Raw genomic sequence first — 24,567 nt, 5'->3', positions numbered from 1 at the left:
AACATTTGGCTGTATTGGTTCTGACTGAGCACCAGTTCATATGAATGAAACACCTTGCCACCACAAGCTCATTGAAACACTTTGGCACCAAAACACCATTGGCGGGAAAAGCTCCGAAATTATTTATAAAGTTACAAACTCTTGTAAACTGTTAGAATGAAATTGAACGCAAGTTTTACATGAAAAAGCTCGTGTTACAACGATTTGGCACCTGACTTTATTATTGTTGAACAGCGTCCCTCTCTTATTCCAGTACAAACAATTGAACAATAAAGTGTTTTATTCAGGGGACAAAACGAACAGGGTAGTACAATAACATATTTCTCCGCATTTGCACAAAACTAAGATATGGACTTCAACTCGATTCGGGGAATGGTTTTCGAAGCAACTACTGAAGTAGATTGGCCTGATCATGCATAGCGAAAAAAATCACAATAAATCGGGAAAACTATTATCCGCAAACAAGCAATATGTTTTGTTTTTTAGCGTTGACTCGTTAATCACTATAGTACACTGGATTATTGCGGGCAGTCGTCAACATAAAAATCAGTTCCAAGTAACGACATGAAATGGGTATTCATAATTAAACAATTATCAAGGTGTGCGTAGAGATTAATTATGCGGTAAGAAGCAATGCTAGCCTATAGTAAAAAAATTTTTTTGGTCCTTAAACAAATATTTTATTCGAACGATTGGCAACTGTTGATGTGTATTAGTCACACAAGTTTATCACACAAGCACTTATCAAACGCTCAACGAAGTGGCAAGGGAATTTTACACCGCGCTTTCAATTGTTCGCGAGCTCCCGCCCTTTTCTTCATTAACATTTTCCGTATTCGCGTGGATGAAACACTTCACCTTGAGTGCGTACAAGAGACACATACACGTGTGACTTAGAACCGGCGCAGGCACCAGCATAATCGCCGTGATAACCCATGCCCTTGACGACGCATTCTGGTAATCTATTACCGAGTACACGGCCGAGCGCACCCCTGAGAAATGCAGGGACGTTAATATTACGGCATAAATAGCTGAAAATGCACAAGTAAATGGAAAATGCCAGAAGTTCACTGGAATACAGTTTGCAAAAAGCTCCCACATCATGATAACAAAGTTAAAGACGTGAATGCTGACGCCCAAGAAACTGGCATCGAATGGCGTTCCTCCTTTAGTATCGGGGTCGTTAAGGAATGGGTACATGGCACTCACTAACAGGGCTGCGGAAAAACTGACGACGTAGAAAGTCCAAGTCACCCAATGGTGCCAGCGTAGTTGCACCGGAGGTCCTAAAAACACGATTGAGTTTCGTTAATGGCGTCCGCGGAATATAAAAAAAGGAAAAAATTCATGGTGACTTGCAAAAAGTTGTAAATTACCATCATTTCCACCCTCGCCCGTGGGCAGGGAGCGGAATTGTGCATCATCGGGGCCGAGATCACGGAAGGAACACACGGTGGCGGCAAAGAGGTATATGAGAATGGGAAGTTGATGAAGATGCGAGAGGTAGGTGAAGAAAAAGCACCGATCATCCGACAAAACGAACCCCGCGATCAAAATTGCCAGCCAATAGGAGAGGAGAAGCAAACGCGAAATCGCGAACGCTCGGTGAGAAAAAGGTAGCTGCAATAAGAAACCGCGATGCGTTATAACTTTTAGGAAGACAATTAGATTTCCGCTGTTTTTTTATAAAACGTTTGTTGGTCGCGATTTAGTCAGACTGGCTTGTACAACGTAATCCCCTTTTTATGGGACCATACTAACGATGTTAGGCACAAAATACTTAAAACAAAACGAATGGTTTAAAGGCATCCAAAAATATTCGATAATATATTTACCGTTGTGCGACTGAAAGAGTTCGGTGAAGCTCTGCACCGGTTGCTCCATTTAAAAATTTCTTTGAGGCTTGGTGAGGAAAATGGCTCCGTCCGCAAAGTCTTGACCATTGCAACTTTCACAAACTCCAAATACACATTTAAAACAACACTGTAAAATAGGGGCGTGGTTTGAAGTTTCATTGCATACGAAATAACGTAGTAATTTAAGTAGTATACAACGCCGATTTCCGGTTTTATAAAAATATTAAGAAATCAAGACACAAACAGGAAATAAAAATATTTCTAGAAACACCATCAGCGTTCTGGCTACAGCACGCGGCATCATGATTCTAAAAACAAACAGCAACTATAGCACCGCATCATGCTGTACACGTCTACCCGACATTACATTTTCCCAAACATCTTTGGCGATACATATACCAAGTTTGCAATTTAATTTCGCTTTCCAGTTCAAAAATAAGAACAATCATCCAAACACCAATTCGTCCATAAAAACAACGTGTATATAAGATTAACAAAAATGCCGTCAAAAACGTTAACCTCATTGGGCTAATCAAATAAGCGGTTTTTAAGCGTTAAGATGTCTGCTTACTTCTTTTTGCCTTAAAAGTAATTTTTCATGTGCAACTAGTTTTAATCACACCAGTAAGCTACATGTTCATGCGCCCTTTAGAAAGCGAAACAGTTATCAGTGCCAAGGGGCAACCGCTTCACGCCACAAGATTGTCATACCGTATACGAAAATTTGTGTAGTTTTTACCATAAACGGAATCATCGCCAAGTTTAATATTATGGGCTTATGTGAACATAGCGCTGTTACAATTTTGCATGTAAAAACCCAAAATCTGTTTGGAGATGCAAATACTAAATACCCAAGCTTTATGCAAAAAATTTCGTGTGAAAAAGCCCGTTTTAGCATAAATTCAGAACTTGGCCCTCAAAAACATTTACTTAATAGCTGTCTTTCAGGGCGACTTTACAACCGTGTGAAGCAGGAAAGTACAGGTATACAAAGCATGTTAGCACTGACCATTAGAAAAGCAAACGCCAAGTTTTTTCTGCATAAAACGCGATAATATGTGTCATGTTAAACCAATGGTTTGTCCCCTTTTCTGTTTATTGTCATTAGTGTCTGTCTGCGCCGATTTAGCATGTAACAGGAAGAAGCTAGTCACTACTATCGAACAGCCATTTCCCGAGGATCGTATTTGTCAAATTGTTTAGTGTCACAAAATTCGAACTAAACAGGAAGTGAATTGAAATTATTGATCTCGGGTACAATGTATCACATCGTGTTTTCACGCAACTGATTGTAGACTGGTGTATTAACTGTATTGCTTGCTGTTTAACAATACTTGACCTTGTCAAAAACTATTACCGTTGCACACATATCTTGTTATTGGGACGCAAGTAGGCTTTTTGGGTAAAAACCACTTTCCAACAAAATGCAATGCCTTTACTGCGCAACGACATTGCAGCTTGAAACAGCGCTGTGTATGGAGAAAATCAAATCACTACTATACAAATAAGGCATTTCAATTCCAAAAGCAATTGCAGTTAAGACTAATGTGCCATGGTCCAGTTGCTTTTGGCGCATAAACAATCCTTGCTGTACCTGAGACGCCACAACTTGAAAAATGACTTGGCACTAATTGCGTAAGCACTGGTGCGTGCAGCCATAAAAACAACCTATTTTAATGGGCACGTTTACGACACCGTCTGACTTAACTTGACGTATTTATTACGTTCATCTGCAAGATAATGCCTCTCCCTTGCAACAACACATTTTAATTTCATTTAGATAAACAACAAGCAGCCTTCACAGTTCACACTCTAACCAAATGAATTTCGGTACAAATTGAAAGAATAATAATAGGCGTCAGACCACTTTGTCCTGTTCGTCAGACATATTAGTAACGAGTTTTTGGGCCCAGTGCTGTTCTGCGTTGCTGTAACACACCCCTCGACATGTGGCAGACGTTTGCATAACGCAGCAGTCCAAAAATATTTTAAATTAATAATAACAAGCACGCCTTTTCAATCACACTTTTTACGTAACAGAGCTTTCAATTACGTAACACACAAACGCACACAGAAATAGAGTAACAGAACAGGGTTTTGGCTTGGCAAACATGATACATTGATGACAACTGACAACATGAAAAACCTATACTTCCTCGATAAAGACATTGGTCACTAAAGCCTGTTCAGCTTTTGGGCACAAGCTTTAAGCAGCCTGCCCTGCAGCCGATGGGATATTTTTGGGCAAGCCAACGATCTCTTTTTTCTTCACATTGTTAAAAGTTACTCAAGCGTGTAAGCAGCGCGCGATGCCAACGGCCGCAGCACTTCTTCTGATAAATGGACTTTTATTATCGTCCAACCCCACACAAAACGGTTCGATGTTCTGAGCAAGTAATGACAATCAAGTTATGTCGGTATTGTATCCCATTTAATGCTAGTCATTTTACTGTAGGCATTAAATTTTCTGACAAACTGCTGACAAAACACTGGCATTGAAACTAAACTCGAATAAAGAAATGCAGCGGTTGTGATTCGCCACCACGAAATAACCACCAAATAAAAATACTTTCGCAAACACTGCGCTAGTTTATCTACAACTTCAGCACAATCATTTAGATAAGGTGCTTTAATTTTACGTGTTGTTGTAACTTCCATGATGTTGTTACCAATGAATTTCATGCCACACAGAGTACGCCTCAATTAATCCAAATTCGGTTTATCCGGACTTTCGCCCGATTCGCAAAACCGTCGGATATGGATTTTGGATGTATTTTCAGCTACAATTTGTACAGTAAACCACATTTCAGTTACTTATTCATAACAACTGAATATAGTAATATTCTTGCTTCACTACAACGCTGTCTGTTGAGTCATAAAAGGCTGTAACATCGACTGATCATAAAAGTCCATTCCCTCAATTATTTTGGGTATTCTGCCGATCTCTTGCTAACTACACAGAATCAAGATTATAACAAATGACATTTGACAATCCGGATCTTCGCTTAATCCGAATAAATTCGCCCGGATAGAGACGAATTCAGATTACGCATATTTATGTACTATAAAGCAAGCCTAAGAAATTCTGTCGAAGCATGCCTTTGTAAATACAAAAAAATCGGTAAACAGATGTGACAAGGGCATTGTCACACAGAAACAAACTAAAATTGTTTGCGTAAATTATCCGTAAGTGGGCGATAGAGATTTCTTAGTAAGAAACTGGACATTGTTCCAACGTTGCCCCGCTACATAGCGATGGTACAAGCAGTTTATAATACGTTATGTAGACAGACATAACTTCCAAAACAGCAATAAATATCACCCGAAACGTCACAATGACCAGCTCAAAATAAAATCCACAACCGTTTTTTTTTGTTCAGATTTGACATCACGGCTCCTTTCTTCGGCAAACAACCCCGTTTTATGGAACGGCACTCGCTTTACAGTCAAAGTAAATAAAAGCGGAACGTATGACGGGGTCAACGTTAAATTGCCGGTTCCATCACAATTGATGTTGTTTAGTTGCCGTATCCCCTACAGTGTAGTTCAATGAACGTATCTAAGAAGGGTGTCGATGCCACCGCTTAGCGTCAATTGTGATGAAACCAGTTTTCTCGAGCTTCTTATAGAGCAAATTAGTTTTAGTGAGTAGTCAGTCAGTCCGTTACATAGAAACGAAGGCATAAGAAATGCCTGCTGTGTTCCTACTGGACAAACAGTTTTATCCAATATTCGAATTTATTATTGGTAAAAAATGTGTACATTCACTAAAAATCCCGAATTTATTATTGACACGAACACAGCAACAGTTTGCATGTCAGTTTTTAGCCCTTCGCATTCATACCAAGGACCTGATCAGTCATAGTCTGACCCCTGGTTACAGAGGTGTAGTGAGGTGAAACGAAGGAGCCTTTATTGTGTTCAAAGTCTTTTGTCGTGTAGAAGTGGGCAGCGTAGAGGGCAGAAAGTTTGTATTCATATCAGATTTCGACGTATTCATCAAAGGTTGTACGAAAGACCGCAGCACCCTTGTAGTCACGTTAAGAACAAGTGTGATGTGTTGTCAGTTGTATCTTTAGAAGGACATGTTACTTATTTTAGCAAGAAAGTTAAAATAAAATTTCTAGGATAAAAATGTTAATGGTGTCAGCGTTTGTGTGAATAGTTTTTATGATATAAAGATACACAGTGTTTTTAGAAACGGTTAGTAATACACGAATCACAAAATACATTTTGATTTTTAGAGTGTAGGTTTCTCAATTTCAAATTTTTAACGCCCGACGATGACCAACTGGTTTACATATGAGTTTCAGGCGAAACATTTTCGTTTTGAAGATTGCCCTCAAAAGCGGTTCTACACTTCACAGGTAAACCAAGTCACATTTAAACCAATTTAAAAATTGCCAGAATAAAGTTCCATTGCGCTTTCAAACTGTTTACTGTTTGTTTGAACTCTTTTATTGTTACAGTGGACGGACAATCCATGGGTGATGTTGGTCATCAAAACACTCTTACTCATGTACTGGACTGGATGGTTTATTGCATCTGCCGTTTTGGGAGGCGTGAATTACTGGATTTTTCTCACAAACTGGGGCGTGGTGACAATGTTTCTCTACTTCGCTGCTTCATTTGCAGTCGCCATATACGGTGTCACCATCCGTGAAGAATGGCAGAATCCAGGGAAACGCACATCTGCTGTCAACACCGTGACCAGGTCCGAGTCTGTGCGAGAACTCCACGAAAGTAAGCGCACTTACATTTTTTAGGCTAATGTATTTTCTTTGTATGTTTTTTAGCAAAAAGGAGATATATAATATGAGGCGCGTATAAGAAATAAAGTCAAAAGTAAATGTAATGGTGGTGAGGACGTGTCGAAATCTTGAATTGTTGTCAGGATTTATACACGAAACAAACATTAAAGCCCAAACAATTATCGTCAACACGGCGAAAACAAGAAAAAATATATTACAATAGAAGCGGATTTTTTACCACCGATACAAAATAAAAAATTAGGAGGTCATTAAATATTAAGTTCAATATTACCTGCATGTAATCGGATTGAGCAAAATCCACATACTTTTTGCGTTGAGACATCTGTGCAATCATAAGCTTGTAACCCCTGTAGTTACAAAAGACACACAAAAAATTTGTACTCACTAAGCACTAATAAGTCCTTTTTCACTCCATACGTTTAATTTGCAGACGAAAAGCTTCGTTGGTTTCACATCATAACGTGGATGTTTCAGATTGTGGCTTTTGATGCTGCGATTATAATCACAATTCTTTACTGGTCGCTTCTGGATTCCACCGGTAGTGCAATCAGCATAAACGTACACGCCATCAACTCCGTCATCATCATCCTAGACCTCTTCCTCATGAACATCCCAGTGAGATTGCTTCATTTTGTTCACGTGTCGATCTTTGCTCTACTCTACTCCGTCTTCTCTGTCATACTCCATGCCTCAGGTTACAACTCTGCGATTTATCCGGTACTAAACTGGAGCACCCAACCCGGTCTATCAGCTGGTCTTTGTGTTGGAATTACGTTGGTTGCAGCTATAATTGTCCAAAGTGTAATGTTTGGATTTTACCATTTGAGGTGGTATATTGCCCGTAAGACGGTTTTGAAGAATGACTCACCAACCACCAATGTCACTATTGCCATGGAAGCTGATAACCCGGCCTACGAAAATCCTTAAATATTGCAACATAATTTATTGTAAGAATTGGACCCACTACATTTTCCGTTACATTTCATTAAACGTTCCATGTTCCTGTTCCTTCTTCATTGCTAACAGCACTTACGTGTTAAAATTTTTTGTTTCGTTTATCGTTCCACAGTTTTCTCTGTTTTGAAAAATCAACCAAAGTTCATCGTAATGTAACTGTGTGTATTTTACCGTTGTGGCCAATAAATGAGGAATGGGTTTTCAACCAAGCAACACTTGTTTGTGTCGATTTTGAAAATGATGTCGAAATTGAGCACGTTTGTATTTGTGCTATGACCGAGGAGAAGCACAAAACTATTCAAATATATTTTTTTTTCTTCATAGCCAAAATGTTGTACTGTTGATGTGGACTTTATTGCCCGTAAGACAGATTTAAAGGATGATTCGCCAATCCACTCACCCACAAAATCCACGATCGCCTCACTGCGCAGGGCCTCTATACTTGGCGTTCTCTGCTCACGTATATGTGTATAAGGTTACCTGCTGGCAAGTTGTGTGCTTGCGTACCAGTGGAATTCAGCCACAACATTCCACGCAAAAACCCCGATGAGCTCCATGGCTTGGTCTGTAGAGCGTTGGGCCTGGTTAGAACATGATTTTCAGATCTCACTCTATGGCTTGTCGGGAAAAGTGGCTGATCCAACTTAGCCGCAATGTCAGTGAATTATATGATCATAGTAACTTATTAACAATTCAAGTTTAATCTGACTCTTAATTTGTCGAAACTCATTCTTCATTCGGCATTTTAGCTTCAATTTGCGTAAGTAGACATTCTTTAACATACTCGTAAATTATGTTTGGAGTTTATCAAGCGTTGCTGGCTGGCGTTGGTGTCAGATCAAAATGACAAACGCTACCAAATACTGTATATATTGGTCGATTCTTTACCTGTCTGTAAAAAAATGCGGTGGGTTACTTGTGTTAATCAGCTACATTTCTTGTTGTTTGTGGAAATCTCCATATCCTCATTGTGTTATGATATATTACACGAAACGTAACGACTGTATTTGGCTCCAAATATTAATTTTACCTTCGATTTTATATCCCAGCGCGTTATTCCTTAAAGGACTCCAGTCGCCTTGAAATAAAGTGGATATTTTTGTGTTTTGATTCCCGCCTACGAAACATAGATAGACTGCAGCATTATGTTTCAGCTTGGCGTGTATACAACCTTGTCACTTTGATTTGACTTAGCATGTTCAGAGCATTGTATAGAGGACAATACGCACCAGCGAGGCGATGTGACGTGAGTTTGCTGATACATGATACAGGGGATTTGCGGCATTCCATGGAATAGAATCCGCTTACAGAGTCCGAAACAAAGCATACATTCAGAAGAGTTTATCCAGTCGCCTTTTTACTGGTTTCGTTAACTTCGTACAACACTGATGAAAGTTCTCGCACTGCAAAAAGTCAGTCCATTGACCATTACTGGTGTAGCAAATGATTATTTCACTTATCCCAATGACACGCAGTTTTCCCAGTGTCACTTTGTCTCCAAACCAAATTATATGCAATCACCTGCAAGCAAAGTTTCTCAAACTGTGTGCCGCGAAAGGTTTTGGGATTTTGGAAAATAAACTATTCGTTTTCAAAAAAGACTTCCGCACACTATCCGATAGATAAGTGCTGGTCCGCAAATACTTTTGGGCGCGATCCACGAAATGTTCCTGATATCTCGCGATCCTAATAAGTACATAACATACGCGATTCACTGCCATCAGTTTTGTTTACACAATATCGGCAAAACTTACACAATATCGGCAAAACTTACACAATATAACTGTGACGTAACAATCAAACAACGGAAAATTATTGAACAACTGGAGAAACGGACTCTCCCATTATTTGTTGGCCAACTGTTTGTACTGATTTTGATGTGCTTTTAGACACAACGAAAGTACGTCGTTATATTTCATTTTGGAACCCAAAATGGGCATTATGGCGACCAGCGAGAGTAGAAAAATTCTTACAGAAACGATTGAATTTACAGAACAAAAGTAAACCGTTGTGTTTTCATATTATATCAGTAATTTCCTAAACAAGTGAACAAATTTACAACTATTTAAGACATACCAACCGGAACGGTTTAACGCCAAAACTTATTTTACCGGAACGGCGTTCAGTACGTCCCGGCCAAATCCAAGAACTGCGGCAAAAAATTGTCCCGCGACCAACCATGTATGGACCCTATTTGATTGCCACGTTGTAACTGTATGGGATTGTCATGTTACATAATGTATTTTTAAACGTTTCTCTAAGTTGTCTTTTGTTTTTGTAGTAAGTGTGCCGCAAGTTTTTTTTATTTTCTTAGTACGGCTGAAAAATACAAAAAAAAACACTGCATCAGAGTATACATCATTAAAGGGGCTGCAGAACAAATGTAAAACGAATCATATTAAAAACACACAAAACCGCATCGAATCGAAATACGAATGCGGGTTTCACTGAAACAAAGCAATAATTTAATACAACTGATGACAGCATGTACTGCATGCAAAAAGCTGACAATAAACGCTAAATTAGTTTGAAGAGTCTCGTTGGGAGCAATGTTTTTTCCGTGTTTGGGGACCTGTGTCGTAAAGCGTAGAAACGACTGATTTGTCTCGTGATACTTCTGGTGCAACATCTAGTGCTACAAAAGAACCAGCTTTACATTCCGCTAGGGAGGGCTGTTGCACACCTTGTTATCATGCATTGTCGCCGTACGATTTACTGAACTGGTCACGACGCAAAAGTTCATGAATTGCTAAACCAGTGGTTGCCAACCTTAGTATCACGGCATACCGGGATTGTAACTTAAAAAGTGGTGCTTAACCACTAAGCTCTTTTTAAACATATTTTATAGTAATTTTTCACCATGCGTTTTTTTGAAAGTGTAATGTCACAATGGCATAATTATTTATAATGATAGTAACTCCAATCCAGAATCTGATAGAAAATCTGACTGAAGCATTCAAGGCGATCGCTTATTGGTGTGTCGTCATTGGGTGCCGCAAATTTTCATAAATTCCGCAGGGATGCCGTACATTCATTGCAAGGTTGGGAACCATTACGTTCGTTGAGCAAAGAAAGCAGTCCAAAAGAACAAACAGAACTACTTTTAAGCCATGAAGTGGAGAGTATCAGTTTTCTGACAAATATGCAATACTGCGTCCTATTTTCTATACAAATTTTGCAGCTACTGTATACAAGTGTTTTTAGGAGTTGCATGCTTGCTGACAAGCATGCAGGGTTAAATTGATTTTGTTCAATTTAATGTTTGTCATTACCGATTAGCAAGGAAGCGCGTCAGGATCTATCAATTCACTTAACAAATGACCATAACATTTGCCTGATGTTTGGAAAATGAGTTTGAGTGGAATAGTGACGGATCAATCATACTTTAACCAATTTCCTACTTCCTACTGAGTCATAAAATAAAGAGCGGTGGCTATGTTGGTGTGAGAGTTTGATTTCTATGAATCGCCTGTGTAGTCTTTATGGCTGACAGAGACTCAGTAACGGATCAATGCAGAAAATGATAAATATTCCTAAGTCGTCTGTCTGTTTCAGACGACTTAGGAATATTTATCATTTTCTATGTTGGTGTGATTACAATTGCCGTTTAATACGCACGGTAAAGATTGTTTGAAAAGCGTGGGAACCAATATTCATGAAGTTTACTATAGTTTACTACAATGTATAAGCAATAGAGCCAATAATGTTTTTATAGTGAGCTGCAGACCTAATAGGTCTCATCAGTGCAGCTATGGTTTGACTTACAACGATCTTGTCAACTAAATAGCCAGCAAGATTTCCACTTTGTGGTGATTATTCAGCCACCATTAACCATTGGGTACCAACCTAGGTGTAAACTTGGTTGGTTTCCGGCAGGTTACACATACCTCGAAAAAGTATATTTTAGTCGACAGATTTTTTTATAATTCTTTTGACATATATGACCCCTGACGATGACCAGCTGGTTTACATACGAGTTTCAGGCGAAACATTTTCGTTTCGAAGATTGCCCGCAAAAGCTGTTTTACACGTCACAGGTAAACCAAGTTACATTTAAACCAATTTTAAAATTGCCAGCATGAAATTCCATTGCGCTTTCCAATTTTTATAGTTTGTTTGAACTCTTTTATTGTTTCAGTGGACGGACAATCCATGGGTGATGTTGGTCATCAAAACATTCTTCCTTATGTACTGGACTGGATTGTTTATTGCATCAGCCGTTTTGGGAGGTGTGGATTACTGGATCTTTCTCACAAACTGGGGTGTGGTGACAATGTTTCTCTACTTCGCTGCTTCATTTGCAGTCGTCACATACGGTGTCACCATCCGTGAAGAGTGGCAGAATGTACTAAACGGAAGTAAGTAATTATTTTGTAATCAGTAACGTGTAGCGCGAAAGCACCTCGCTGAGACCGGATACACACACGCATTTAGACTCTGAGCATGACCTACACGTTCATACAATGAAAACACGAGTCCACTCCATACTTTTAATTTGCAGACGAAAAGCTTCGTTGGTTTCACATCATAACGTGGATGTTTCAGATTGTGGCTTTTGATGCTGCTATAATAATCACAATTCTTTACTGGTCGCTTTTGGCAACCAGCGAAAGTGCAATCAGCATAAACGTACACGCCATTAACTCCGTCATCATCATCCTAGACCTCTTACTCATTAACATCCCAGTGAGATTGCTTCATTTTGTTCACGCGGCGATCTTTGCTTTACTCTACTCCGTCTTCTCTGTCATACTCCATGCCTCAGGTTACATCTCTGCGATTTACCCGGTACTAAACTGGAGCACCCAACCCGGTCAATCAGCTGGTCTTTGTGTTGGACTTATGTTGGTTGGATCGGTCATTGTTCAAATTGTCATGTTTGGACTTTACCATTTGAGGTGGTATATTGCCCGTAGGACAGTTTTAAAGGGTGGCGCCTACGAACAGTTCTAATTATTGCAATATCATTTATTGCAGAAATGTGGCCTAGGGTATAAATGAAAATCTTCTACGTTTGGTTCAAATCTGAAGATGTTAAAAAAATCCAACCAACATTTTTCTGTTTCTATTAAATTGTTTGTGTCGCATTAAACAGACGACATAATCATACACAGAACAAAATTCCAAAACATTAAACAGACGACAAATCATACTCAAGTATGATAACAGATCAAACACTTAAGAAATAAAAAGATGTCTTTGTTCAGTTTTTTGCTCTGGTGCAACACCTGTTCTCAGCTAACGTGAATTATGACATTCCGCAAGAGGGCAATGTTTGTGCAGTATGACCAGATGCCTATAAAAACGTAGTGCATTTTGCATTAGTCCAGTGCCCGACCTATACACTAAAAAGAAAACCTGATCGGGATTCGTGCCCAGGACATCCTGGGTTCAAATCCCAGTGTGATCAAAAACTAACAAAACAAAAAAAGAATCCACCCAAAGCACAAGGAATTCCTTATTTAGGGCGAGTATACCACGGCAAAATTTCGTAAAAATCTTCCCCCTTTCAGTTGTTATTTGGTGTGGATGATAATGAAAGCATATGTTTTTAAAATGGGCAAAACGGGATTCTTGCCCCCAAATATGTTTTATTGTTTATCACCGTGTAACTATGATTTCCATCTTATCCTGAACGTGATTATAAGCATTTAGAAACATAACTAACGTGTCTGTGATTTGTGACATATGTGAACATCGTTTTTTATCTGAAGGCTGAATCGATTATTGTTGTGCCACAGCAGTGCTTAGAACCGTTGAACATGGGTCATATTACGTCATATTACGTCGCTATTCAATAGGATTTGTCGCGAACCCAAAGCAGAAAACGGAAATTGAGACGAAAGATTTCGAGGATGTCGTGCGACACTGTGGGACCCGGTGGTCAGCCACCCCTGAAATACTGTCCGCTCCTTTGTTCGGCCAAGGTCATAGGCCGTTTAGGTGTTGATGAAGCGGACTTTAGATTTCCTGCATTTTGTTCAAAGCCGTGGTTCCCAGACCTTTTTACTCGTTGGGTGGATAAAGACCTGTGTTTTTTATCCACCATTTGAGGCAGCAAATAGTTATTCAACACAATTTAATTGAAAATGGCGGCCAAGTGGATTTTTTAAAGTTGAAACAAAAAGACATCATTACTTATGACAACTGGACGGTATAAAATAAATATCGATATTCATTTCACCTCTATTGTAAGAAATAGCCGACGACAGAACAGCAGTAACTCATCCGCAGTAAAGGGGAGGCCCTTTTTTCTTTGCCGGCTGTTTTATGAGGTGCCTTTTTCTGGAAGCTATATCATTGCAGGTGGCCTACCTAGCGTTGCGCAGAGTTATTTAGTTTTTGCTGTTATACCTTGCTTGGCAGACTTTAATAACCCTGGTTTGCCAGATCGTAGTTCACGTTTTTGTCTACTAAATATAGGCAATTTTATCTTATCACAGTTTGTTAAAAAGTCACACGTTTTTGAAATAGTAAAATACACACGGTGCATTCAGGGGCAAAAATTTTGGCCAGGCAGCGACAATATCTAGCAGTCAGCATTGCATAATTTCGGCAAGTCTAAAAAATTGGTGACTAGTGGAACTGACAGGCACCACTTAACAGGCGCTTAGAGGGATTGTGTCTGGTAATCCAATACTGAGCCGGACAGCCAGATGTAATTGATTTACTGGGTCAGCATTTTTCGGAAAATTTAAGTCATATTTGGAAATCAAGTTATTTGCCATCTGTTGTGGTTCTGATGCTACTTTAACGGAAAAATGGTGTAACTACATTTCGCTGCGGTCATATTCAGTGCAGAAAGTAACGCAGTTTCGGTGAAAGATTTTTTGCCGGTACGCCGTTCCGGTAAGGATTCAACAGCTGGTGTGTCCCAAATAGTTGAGAGAAACTTGAAATTAGTTAATTTTCTCACTTATTCAAGAAACCTCAGGATTCTCAAGTACAAGAAAACACAATGGGTAATTTTTCCTGTAAATTCAATCGCGCCGGCAAGAATAACGTTTACTATCAATCATGGTCATATCTGACAGTTTTGCTGCAACATTGCTGTGTTTTCAATGTGTAGGTGAGGATTGAAAACTTTTAAAAAATGATTTAGGCCAAGACTGCGCCAAAGACTTGGCCGGATTCACTACGCCGCGACGATGAAACTGTCTCGCCCTTCAACAATATTCGTCGTCACTCTGCTTTACATGTGTCTGCTGACCACAGTACAGGGGAAGCCCCTTAAGGACAAGTTTGGTGAGGCCGCAAAAGCTCTCGAAAATCACGTAATTGGAAATCAATTGAACTCAACTGTTCACAGGAAACACGCTCACAAAAGGCGAGTGGATCTGATCATGACCCAAATCAGTTGTTTTCAATGTCGGTTTGGTATCTCACGTGAACAAATGCTTTGGTCATTTCATACTTTCATGTAAACCCGTTTGTTATGTCATAGGGAAATTAATAACTATAGTTCACCAAAGAAAGGTTTATAGTCTGTTCGATTCATTATTATTCACGCTAAAACTGTACCGTAGGCACGAATATGTTCTCTAATACGGACAAGACAAGATAGTCTTTGTTCGTCAGACAAATGCCTTTAAATGGTATTCAAGTGGCCTTCTTAACGCCAATTAGACGTAACACTTATATCCTGCCAAACCTTTTGACATTTTAAGTGCGTCTGAAACAGCTTTTGAACAAAACCACCTTATGACGTAATGTGAATTGAGCGATTGGAGAAGGTTGAAGCCCTGTGATGAATTATATCCGGAATACTTGCCTAATGGTTGAACTTTCGATGAAAGTATTTAAATAATAAAAAATAATAAGAGACACCTCTCTTCACCTACAAATTAGTCTAGTTGTCACATAAAGTTGTTACGCTGGGGACAGTTTAACAAAAAATGGAAATAAACGAACGTAAAATTATGGTTTGGTTGCAATTGGTGATAAACAACTGTTGTTAAAAATCTTACAAACTATAAACGTGAAGGGAAGACAATTATTTCTACTTTGATTTATTTTGTGATAAGATGTATCGGTCTTGCAATCAGTTATTTGAAGATCTTTTTCAAGTATATGTTTGAGGCCGTGTGAACAGTCAAAATGTAGTATAACCGATACGCTGGCTTGACCTATAAGCTGTACGTTTGGAATATAACGTGCTGTCGGTGTTAACAAACACTGACATCTACTTTTTCCCGACCGCTGTCAACGCTCAAGGCGTCTCTGTTGGTTCACATGTTGAACAAAGCCTCACGAACAGATTTGGTTTGTCAAAATCTTCGTTTGGTGGGGTCTTGCGGAAAATAAATAGTAACGACTTGACAGTGAAGAATTATTTCAGTGATATTTCTTCAGGTTGTGATTTGGCTGCTACAGAAATCTGGCAAGTTCCAGTTCTGTCTATCTGCATAAATGCTAACATTTGCTAACACCCTTTTCAGACATCCCCTACTGTTTGATTGGACAACATCATGTGGCGAATGCGACCCGGAACAATGCGAGGACGTTCCTGTCCACTGTCCGAGCGGTCTGGTTAGGGATGCGTGCGATTGTTGCTACGTTTGCGGAAACCTGGAAGACACGCCTTGCGATCTTCCACAAGAAACTTTCAGGTAAAAAAGTGGAAAAACAAGTTTTTTTATTTTACCTCCCGATCGATTTAAAAGTAATATCGTTGTAATCATTGTGATTTAGTTTCTTTACTTGCTGTCTTTCGCCAATCCTTCTATAACCGAGACAGCAATTTGTGGTAACCTAAGGTTAAGGTTGTAGTAATCCGCTTCTTGCGTTTTGAACAAAAAACATTGTTCTTTCTCAGATAAATAAAAATGAAAATTTCGTTTTAAAACCGGCGGTTCGCGTAGAGCTCTAGCGTTTGCTGTAATTGAGAAATTGCATTGTAAATTTTTTCCCGCCAAGGTTTGGAGAATGCGGTCGTGGCTTGGTTTGCAAACCGGTACTACCTGAACAACAAGGTGTGGGGGAATCGGACGCCTTCTGCGCATGCGCCGACCACACGGTGATCTGCGGGAGTGATGGAAGAACCTATTCGAATCCCTGTCGTTTTAGAAGAGCCAGCGGACGAAAACGAGATCTTAGGAATGATCACGAGGGTCCTTGTCTTGCTGGTAGGCATTTGAGCATGTTTGAAAATAAGCCCCATTAAAATAAGTGTTGAATAATTAAAATCCAGTATTTGGAGATTAGCAACGTTTGATGATTTTAAGGCCAAAGAACCTTGGCAATGTTGAAACTAGCACATAAATACTCGTAACGACCGCGCCCTCCTTATCTTCATTGCGTGTTTGCTGCCGTTCGTGCGCCTTGCAGTGCAACCTTTGCATACCTGACATGCCTCAAAAATCTGAACGCCCGACCACAGGTGAAGCTGTAAGACGGCGGCAGGGATTACGGGTAGCTAGCTGCTGTGATGACTGATGGTTTTGCTCGACGTCCACCTCGTTTGTGGCGTTTCGATTTTCTCACAAGTGTGCCTGGCGTCGAATTTGACGGGTTTGGTTGGCATCGAAACTTGGCTCGCTGTGCGTGCTTTGCAACGGCCGATCTGTCATAGAATCACATTTTAGGGATTACTTTCACCGTAGAAAAGATAGTTATTGTTCACTAATTCATTTTTGTATGTACAAGCCTTGAACTCAGAGTTATACAGTGGGCAATAATCTTTCCCCTGGGACTTCAGCTACTAATAAATTGATATCATAAACCATAGACTTGCAGTTGCAGGCCTGGCGATCACTGTATCTATCGTTAAGGCTTTGTGTGCATCTTTCCTTTCGGAAATATTTATAATTGCGCTCATTGATTCAAGGTGATGTTGAAGCTAAGTTGGCAGCAGCTCGATGGGTTGGTTTGTGTTCAAATCTCGTGTAGGTTGAACATCGTTTGGAAATGGTTGAACGTTTATTTTTCATCTACATAATGGTTTTGGTTGTTGTGCAATTATTGTAACGAGTCCAGTGGTCACGACTTCAATAAACCCACAACGTTGCTAGTTTTAATGCGTCCCTGTCTCGATGTTGATATACGTTAAACTTCGACCAGTATTTCGTTTCACGAGAAAAACCAACTGATCAGTAGTCATCATATTATAAAGTGAGAAGTAAAATTGCTGGGTCCCGAGGCGTACAAATATGGGCAGGTGGCTTTGTTAGCATTCCTCGCTAATGGAGTCGATCAACTCGTGTTTAAATACCTATGTTTTCAAACTCTTCGTTGGGACAGTTGTGTCTCCAAATACATCTCGTCGACTCTCGGTAAATATTGATCTCCCTTTTGTTTGATCGTTTGTCCTCATCCGAGTTAGATTTATCTCTTGGATGTCACCATACGAGTTTGTCGCCAATCAATTCTATCGAAGCATGTTGAAATGCCAAACATGTCAATCTATTCGGAGCATTTTAATATACAGTGACAAATGTTTCGAAGACATATTGAAGGTGTATCACGCAAATACAGTTTAATAAGTATTCTAGACTTGGAGGACATATGTTTGTGGGGGATAGAAGAATCGAATAAGCCCGACATGCACCTGCTATATCTCTCCAAATTTTTCGCCTTTAAGGTCGTTATGTCAACACGCCATACAATCGGGAGTAGTAACACCGTTATTACCAACAAGTCTGGACTTTAAAATCCGTTGCGGTGGCACAAACTAAAACCAACAGCCTAAAACGTGACCATCAAGGCCAAATTTTGCCGGTCTGTGTTTGCATTTGGTCTCGCCTCTGCTTTAAAAGCGCAAACGCGAGAAAAGTTGAGTCGAGCTGTTTTTACAGGCCACGCTGAATTATCGCGCGGTTCTGTTGACATTCCGCGTGAAATCGCGTATCGAAGATGCGCTGACATCGATAAGAAGACTCACTCTTCACATTTCTCAGTCGGTGAGAGGTTTGCGATGTTTCGGGTTTAAACTTGATGTCGTGTCTATTTTTAACCTCGCGTGCAAAACGAAATTTCGCCGAGGTTCCCACAACAAAACTCACCGTGAAGTTTGACCACTGGATTGACTTGATTGCTTTATTGCTAACATACGTCCTTGAGAGATATCTAATGATTAGTCAAAACTACGAAATTACGCCAAATCAAACACACGTGCAAGGTTTCTTTGACCAGGTATCAAAAAATTTTCCCGAAAAAAAATACTTTGAGTATGAAAGATCAAAAGGTTAATTTTAAAGTATCGCGTTTATATGAAGTTGATCCGAAGAACAAAAAACAATCGCTCAGAGCACTCTGGCGCCTGTAATTTAGTAATAACCACCGTTGTACCCAGGGAGTCACAGATCAAAGAGAGTCCATGGTGAATGATACAAAACCTGTGTCGGAACACGAATATCATAATCCTCTTCGGAGGGGTAATTTGTCTGCGGTAAAGTGCAGCAAACCGTGACGACTGCCGGCGGAAAGTTCTGCTAGAAATGAGAAAGTGTGTTGAAGGTATGCTATCGCCGCACGCTATCTTGGCCAGTGGATTATCTACAGTTGTTTGGAGGTCAGAAGCAACGGGAAAGTGGGATAATGGTGCGGACTAATAAAATCCCGAAGCACGCCACATGAAACGTATTTAAATTCCAGGGTTCAAAGTTGAACCATTAGGTGTAGTTAACAGGATTTTCGGGTTTGTGCCACCGCAATGCCTTTCTCTCAACATCAAACGTTTGGGCCGCATCTAATAGCGGCGCAAATACATGTAATAGACCTGCGCCCTTAAAAGATCAGAATGTGCCGGCGCGAGGTCCTTTCTCTGTATATCATATAGGTGGGTAGAACCCAGCATTAAAGAGAGAAATCCCCTAGTTTTAAAGCAAACAGAGGTGTTTGCAGACCTCCTTGTGGCTAATCATGCTCCCACAAACTTATGGGACCTAGTGCACAGCATCAGCTGCCCCCTTTCGTAAGGCCTGTGATAGGTTAGAAGTTTTGTTTTGTATGTGGCAATTACAAAGATATATCGATATATCGAAATACCAAAAGTAGTTACGATAGCTGAATGCAAATCTTTGTAAGTTTGTCCCACAAACAGGCAAGCCCACTCTGGGACTTATGATATTCAGTTTAGCACTTGAATCTTTACTTGCTAACAGCACAGCAATTCCTCACGTAGTGAAACCACATCTTTTTTCTTACCCAACAGCGCCCTTGGTGGAAATTCCGCCGATGAATCAAACGGCGGAAACCGGCACAACCGCAGTGTTCAGCTGTTCGGTGTCGGGGTTTCCTCTAGCCTGGTTTGAGTGGCGCTTCAACGGGGAAAGCGTTTTTCGACCGGGTCTGAGCGACGGGGTCGTTGTGCAGGTAAATAAACCTCCAGTCAGCCTGCATCCCTAAACGCCAATGTAGACGTTATGTGAAAAGTTGTTCGAAATTGCCTTTTAAAGTTGTGCTACAGCTATACAATTATTGCGTTAGATACATTCTACATGCTAAACCATAGCTCATTGTAGTTTTTCTTCTCAAATAATACAGCTTATTACCCCCTGATGAAGGCTGCTGCATAACAGCCGAAACGCCGAGAAACGTCGATAAAATAAAGTTTGCCAGAAGAGCAGTATTCAGTAATAATATAGCAATTTCAGAATGTGTTATTTTAGCGCACAAAAGTGAAACTGTTTCCATTATTTTCCATTATTTTTCAATTTTTACATAACGTGTGTTTAGATACGAACTGGTCCCCTAAAATTCCAAGTCACTACTTGGCTGGAAATTGATAAAGTTGAACGCCGACAAGCTGGCTTGTATGAGTGCATCGCAAAAAACGACTTCGGAGTTGCCAATGCGTCAGCAAGGCTGGATGTTATACCAGGTACGATTTGCTCAGATATTTGGTTTACTGCACAGCGAGCATTCTTTTACAATTTAATTATCTGAATGTTTTTTGTTTTGCCTACTGCGCAATGAAAAGAATAGCATTACCATGCTATTTTAAACTGATGGTGGCATAAGTTTTTGCCGAAGCGTTTTAACTGAATAAAACATGTCAATGTTTTCAGCACTATGGGCCAGACTATTTATCCCTAGAATCATGTGTAATTCCGTTATTAGTGTTCCTAAGGTGCAGTGAAATTATTACAAAACATCAGAATACGTCGGTTTCTTATCTCCCAAAAATTTGGATATTTGGATTTATTGTTGTTTTCAGGTGATTTTGATCAGAGTAACTACTACGTGTACCGTGGAAGTCGGTACGACTTTTCTACTGACCCTCGTGAACGCATCGACGTTAAAAAAACCTACGATCCGTCGTACTTAGATGCCCACACCATAAACGGTAAGGAATATATCTTTGATTTGTTTGCACGTAAATAGCTTCCTTCCCTTAACACCTGTAGCCCCATCTTGATTGAGAACTCAGCATAAATTATTATTTTAATGCAGTAACGTATTAGACTTTGTTCCAATAATTGATGGTCAAAATATTATGACCATTGAAGCAATACATTATTCTTGGCATGTTCATAGCATTGAATAAAATTTCAGCGGAAAATCCAATTGCCTTTCGCCAAGCTAAAGCCTCACCCAGCACCCATCACCTTGGTGCAGATCCAGACTTTGACGTCACAGGTGACGTTGCAGAAGAAAGTGACATCACGGGTGATGTCCAATCGAATGTGGACGATCTGTTTGTTCGAACTCTACAAAACATTGCCCGACCGAAGAACTTTAAAGATGTATTTTTTGACGACGACGATCTTACGGAAGGTTCTGCAGACGATGACCTGGAATAAATATTCTGAATAAACTGAAAAAATCAAAGCTGTGGACGTTTTATTGAGAATAGAATAATACCGCACAATATACTCAACACTTAGCGAAGTGCTGTGATTTAAATACGTCTGTCCGTGGGAAAGCTTTATTGAATTTGACAACTTTTAAGGAACCGAATAAAATTAAACCAGGAAAGTCTCGGGATGTGCTAAAGTCAGTTGTTTTAAACTTTACCCATTTTTAAGAACACATTCTTAAAAAAATTATTTCAATCTTCATCTAAAACAACGCAGTGACAAACTAATGAACTCCATCAATATAGCTTCCTTGACAATGCAATTAACATGGAAAGTTGAAAGATGTAACTTATAGTGACGTTAGATATATACGGTAGTATTTATACAACATTAAAACAATGCTCCTTATATGCTACCATGGATGGACATATTTTTGAAACAAATTTTATCAGGGATTTATCAGGAAAAAGTAGGTCACCACCGATACATCTCCATAAATTGGGCAACCGGCCCTGCAACCATGTACGGGTTATAACATTATAGTTGGCTTAGTATGAGTAATCAGTCTATGTTAATTTTTGACCGTTCGCTTCCTGTTCACGGTGTTTGTATTCACAAGTTTACATTTGTCCACCTACATGTACAGAAACATGACTTATGTATGCATGAGTTGCTCCCAAAGCTTTGTTGTACTAAAATGTACATTACTAGTGATGATGACTCCGCATTCACCCAGCTGCCTTTTTCATACTAGCCAGCTAAAATTTTATTGAAGGTTGAGTAAGTCATAAACCGGGCTTAGAAATTCCTCACTACTTCATTGGCAAGAACATGGAAGTATTTTAAAAATTATTTTTATCATCACAGCACTATTTGCCCTGACTTAAGGCCCGTTTACACTACAGACGATTCCGTGTTTGTTTTATTGTGCGCGCGTGCTGAGTTGTGCTGGGATGGGATGTGCTGGTCTGTGCTAGGATGTGCTCGCTTTTGCTCGACGAGCATAAATTCGGGCACAGTTGGGCACATTTCGGCACACATTGATGCGAAAGTGCAGCGCGACTGCCTAAAAATGTAGGACGTATATTATTTTAGTTGTAGTTGTGTGATGTGACCGCGTTTGACATGTGAGCGATTGTTTTGAGCGTACGAAATGTTGCCGTAGCTGCATTACAAAGCGGTATGTGGAATGGCGTCTCAGCGGGATGCTGCTGTGGAAAACCATTGTCCTGGTTCAATTATACCATCTTTGTTTTCATAATCTGTGGTGTTTGGTTCAATAAACTGTAGTGTTACCTTGCGTCGTAAAAAATTATGTAAAACAGCACATGTCTTAACTATGTAAAACAGTACATGCCCTTTTGTTCATAAATATCTACAGCCAATAGAAACAACTTCAATTTGTACTTATAATATCGCTGGCGAGGCAGAGAAATGCAAGGCAAGAGTGACATCCCTAAAAAATTATCAACGTAACTTGTCACTTGCACTTGTCGTGCTCGATTATTCCAGTAGTGTACACACCGTGTGTGCCAGACTGTGCTGTGCCGTGCCAAACTGTGTTCGTGTGTAAACGGGCCTTTACGCCCACAACCTGACTATCCTCAAATTTTAGTTTTTCGCAACTGAAATAAACTTCACAGCCATCCGTTTTTATGAAGTGACGAAAAGAAATAGCTTTATTGAAACTTGATGAATACAGAACGATCTTGAGCAACGAAACACCAATATAATTAAATTTTTGGATATTTTTTTGTTGTCGTTTCATGTGGAATCGTGTTCTTTTCTTCGCACGTATTTATGGCGGGGAAGTCCCAGATCCGTGCTCTATGACAATATTTAAAAAAATATTGGATTCGTACACGAAAATTTGCTTTGACCCCCATACTAAAAAGGGGTACAAGAGGCGAATGTACAACTGTGCCCAAGGGGCCTTTTCTGTAGTGAGTTACAAAAATCACGATCCCAATGCAGCTTACCCAATGTCTCCAAATCGCCCAGTACTCGAAAGTAAGTGTGGTTTCCCCACACTGGATCACGGAAAATTTCCTCACCATACAATTTTCTTATATAACGAACATTACGTGGATATTCCGAGCGAATTTCTTTGATCTAGATAAACGTGTGATGTACTAAGTTAACGTCGCACTTCAATAACTTTACTGTGGCTAACGGACAAACACTAACCGCAACTCTTCTGTTAGTAATTTAACAAGATGGCAGAACAAAGCAACTACCAGAAAAACTGTAGTTGGGGCTAATATTTGACTGAAAATTAGGATTATTCACTGTTCAACTTCGATAGCCCTATTTTTTGGCGATTATTTGCCTCATAAACCCACCTGAATGCTCCATAAACCCGAACCAATATTGTTGAAACTGGATGTTATATTGCCTTGACTGTCGACCTACATATATACATTCTCATTAAAACTAACCAATGCATTGTCGAAGTCATTAATTGTTGCAGGTAATACGAATATAACGAAAGCATTCTTAGGCAAGGTGTTTAACATATAGATATTTGTTACATTAATATGAAACCTGATGTAAATCGGTAAAAACCTTTTTCGTTTTGAAAAGGAAGAAAAGGATTAAACTATGAAATTGTACTCTTGACACTTTTCTTGTCACGATCCAAGATACTGCATTTGAAAAAGCGATTACATACACTTGTTGGACCTGGTCAAGACCCTCTGCAATCAAAAGTATATCTTACCATGGCAGACGTAGCGTTATTCTCTTGGCTGACATTGAAGCCGGTTGTAAAATGTTCGTTTAGTCGAATTGAGTACGCCGGAATATGGAAATCAGGGATTGCTTCCTCAAACGAAACTTCGTATGTTCCATTCCCAAGTTGAGTTATCCTCGGTGCAGGCGATTCCCATGCTATTTGACACAACATATACGCTGTTACTTGAGCACAACGAAGCAAACATAACGAAAAGCGTTCGTGGAACCAACAACCTAACCAAGGAGTGTGTTGCACCGAAATCACTTTAGTATGGTACTGCGTCAAGCCGTGCTTGATTGAAGCAGTTTTCCCTTTTCGATGTCATGATATTGTTGAATTGAATTTCTTTCTGCCTTGAGTTGGCAATAAAAGGTTTGTGATATGTGTTGCATCATTTACTTTGCTGTTAGATTAGGTGCCGGAACCGATTTATTTTAAATGGATGATTAAAACCTAATGTTTTGAATTTTGCTAAAGCCTCGCCAAAGCATAATTATTCTTGATGATTA

At 39.7% G+C, this 24,567-nt stretch overlaps 5 protein-coding genes across 5 annotated transcripts; 3 read left to right on the top strand and 2 right to left on the bottom strand.

Annotated features, from left to right (window-relative positions):
- Window positions 1-774: 774 nt before the first annotated feature.
- LOC145897732 (uncharacterized) lies at window positions 775-1,976 on the bottom strand. The gene is made up of 3 exons (XM_082986180.1): window positions 1,836-1,976; window positions 1,377-1,620; window positions 775-1,286 (listed from the first exon to the last, which is right to left on the bottom strand). Exons 1-3 carry the CDS (start codon window positions 1,941-1,943, stop codon window positions 775-777), a joined length of 864 nt encoding a protein of 287 aa, XP_082842306.1. The 5' UTR covers window positions 1,944-1,976.
- A 4,122-nt stretch (window positions 1,977-6,098) lies between these two features.
- On the top strand, window positions 6,099-7,788 carry LOC145895313 (protein rolling stone-like). The gene is made up of 3 exons (XM_082984104.1): window positions 6,099-6,223; window positions 6,326-6,599; window positions 7,059-7,788. Exons 1-3 carry the CDS (start codon window positions 6,140-6,142, stop codon window positions 7,553-7,555), a joined length of 855 nt encoding a protein of 284 aa, XP_082840230.1. The 5' UTR covers window positions 6,099-6,139; the 3' UTR covers window positions 7,556-7,788.
- Window positions 7,789-11,538: 3,750 nt separating this feature from the next.
- Window positions 11,539-12,538, top strand: LOC145897641 (protein rolling stone-like). Its single transcript, XM_082986062.1, is given in 3 exon segments — window positions 11,539-11,622; window positions 11,724-11,930; window positions 12,020-12,538. Coding segments are annotated over 3 exon segments (810 nt in total).
- Window positions 12,539-14,658: 2,120 nt separating this feature from the next.
- On the top strand, window positions 14,659-21,494 carry LOC145895302 (insulin-like growth factor-binding protein-related protein 1). Its single transcript, XM_082984096.1, has 7 exons — window positions 14,659-14,912; window positions 16,024-16,194; window positions 16,502-16,710; window positions 19,737-19,897; window positions 20,261-20,405; window positions 20,742-20,870; window positions 21,080-21,494. Exons 1-7 carry the CDS (start codon window positions 14,734-14,736, stop codon window positions 21,325-21,327), a joined length of 1,242 nt encoding a protein of 413 aa, XP_082840222.1. The 5' UTR covers window positions 14,659-14,733; the 3' UTR covers window positions 21,328-21,494.
- Window positions 21,495-23,079: 1,585 nt separating this feature from the next.
- Window positions 23,080-24,229, bottom strand: LOC145897560 (uncharacterized). Its single transcript, XM_082985943.1, has 4 exons — window positions 24,044-24,229; window positions 23,667-23,732; window positions 23,304-23,436; window positions 23,080-23,151 (listed from the first exon to the last, which is right to left on the bottom strand). The coding sequence occupies exons 1-4, from the start codon at window positions 24,227-24,229 to the stop codon at window positions 23,123-23,125; spliced, it is 414 nt and encodes a 137-aa protein (XP_082842069.1). The 3' UTR covers window positions 23,080-23,122.
- Window positions 24,230-24,567: the final 338 nt, after the last annotated feature.

Source organism: Ascidia mentula, chromosome 1 (genome assembly GCF_947561715.1).
Source record: "Ascidia mentula chromosome 1, kaAscMent1.1, whole genome shotgun sequence".
Classification (NCBI taxonomy): domain Eukaryota; kingdom Metazoa; phylum Chordata; class Ascidiacea; order Phlebobranchia; family Ascidiidae; genus Ascidia; species Ascidia mentula.
The sequence above is the reverse complement of the archived record's forward strand: the minus strand, read 5'-3'. Positions and strand labels throughout refer to the sequence as shown.

Excerpts from the sequence above, each read along its gene's own strand:
- LOC145897732 (XM_082986180.1), bottom strand. The coding sequence starts at position 1,943 with ATGGTCAAGACTTTGCGGACGGAGCCATTTTCCTCACCAAGCCTCAAA. Across the intron at positions 1,621-1,835 it reads ACTCTTTCAGTCGCACAACG|CTACCTTTTTCTCACCGAGC; the intron begins GTAAATATATTA and ends TTCTTATTGCAG. Across the intron at positions 1,287-1,376 it reads GGGCGAGGGTGGAAATGATG|GACCTCCGGTGCAACTACGC; the intron begins GTAATTTACAAC and ends TCGTGTTTTTAG.
- LOC145895313 (XM_082984104.1), top strand. The coding sequence starts at position 6,140 with ATGACCAACTGGTTTACATATGAGTTTCAGGCGAAACATTTTCGTTTT. Across the intron at positions 6,224-6,325 it reads AGCGGTTCTACACTTCACAG|TGGACGGACAATCCATGGGT; the intron begins GTAAACCAAGTC and ends TTATTGTTACAG. Across the intron at positions 6,600-7,058 it reads TGTGCGAGAACTCCACGAAA|ACGAAAAGCTTCGTTGGTTT; the intron begins GTAAGCGCACTT and ends TTTAATTTGCAG.
- LOC145895302 (XM_082984096.1), top strand. The coding sequence starts at position 14,734 with ATGAAACTGTCTCGCCCTTCAACAATATTCGTCGTCACTCTGCTTTAC. Across the intron at positions 16,711-19,736 it reads CGAGGGTCCTTGTCTTGCTG|CGCCCTTGGTGGAAATTCCG; the intron begins GTAGGCATTTGA and ends CTTACCCAACAG. Across the intron at positions 20,406-20,741 it reads AAGGCTGGATGTTATACCAG|GTGATTTTGATCAGAGTAAC; the intron begins GTACGATTTGCT and ends TGTTGTTTTCAG.
- LOC145897560 (XM_082985943.1), bottom strand. The coding sequence starts at position 24,229 with ATGTTGTGTCAAATAGCATGGGAATCGCCTGCACCGAGGATAACTCAA. Across the intron at positions 23,733-24,043 it reads ATAACGCTACGTCTGCCATG|GTCGACAGTCAAGGCAATAT; the intron begins GTAAGATATACT and ends GTATATATGTAG. Across the intron at positions 23,152-23,303 it reads GGGCGATTTGGAGACATTGG|AGCACGGATCTGGGACTTCC; the intron begins GTAAGCTGCATT and ends ATATTGTCATAG.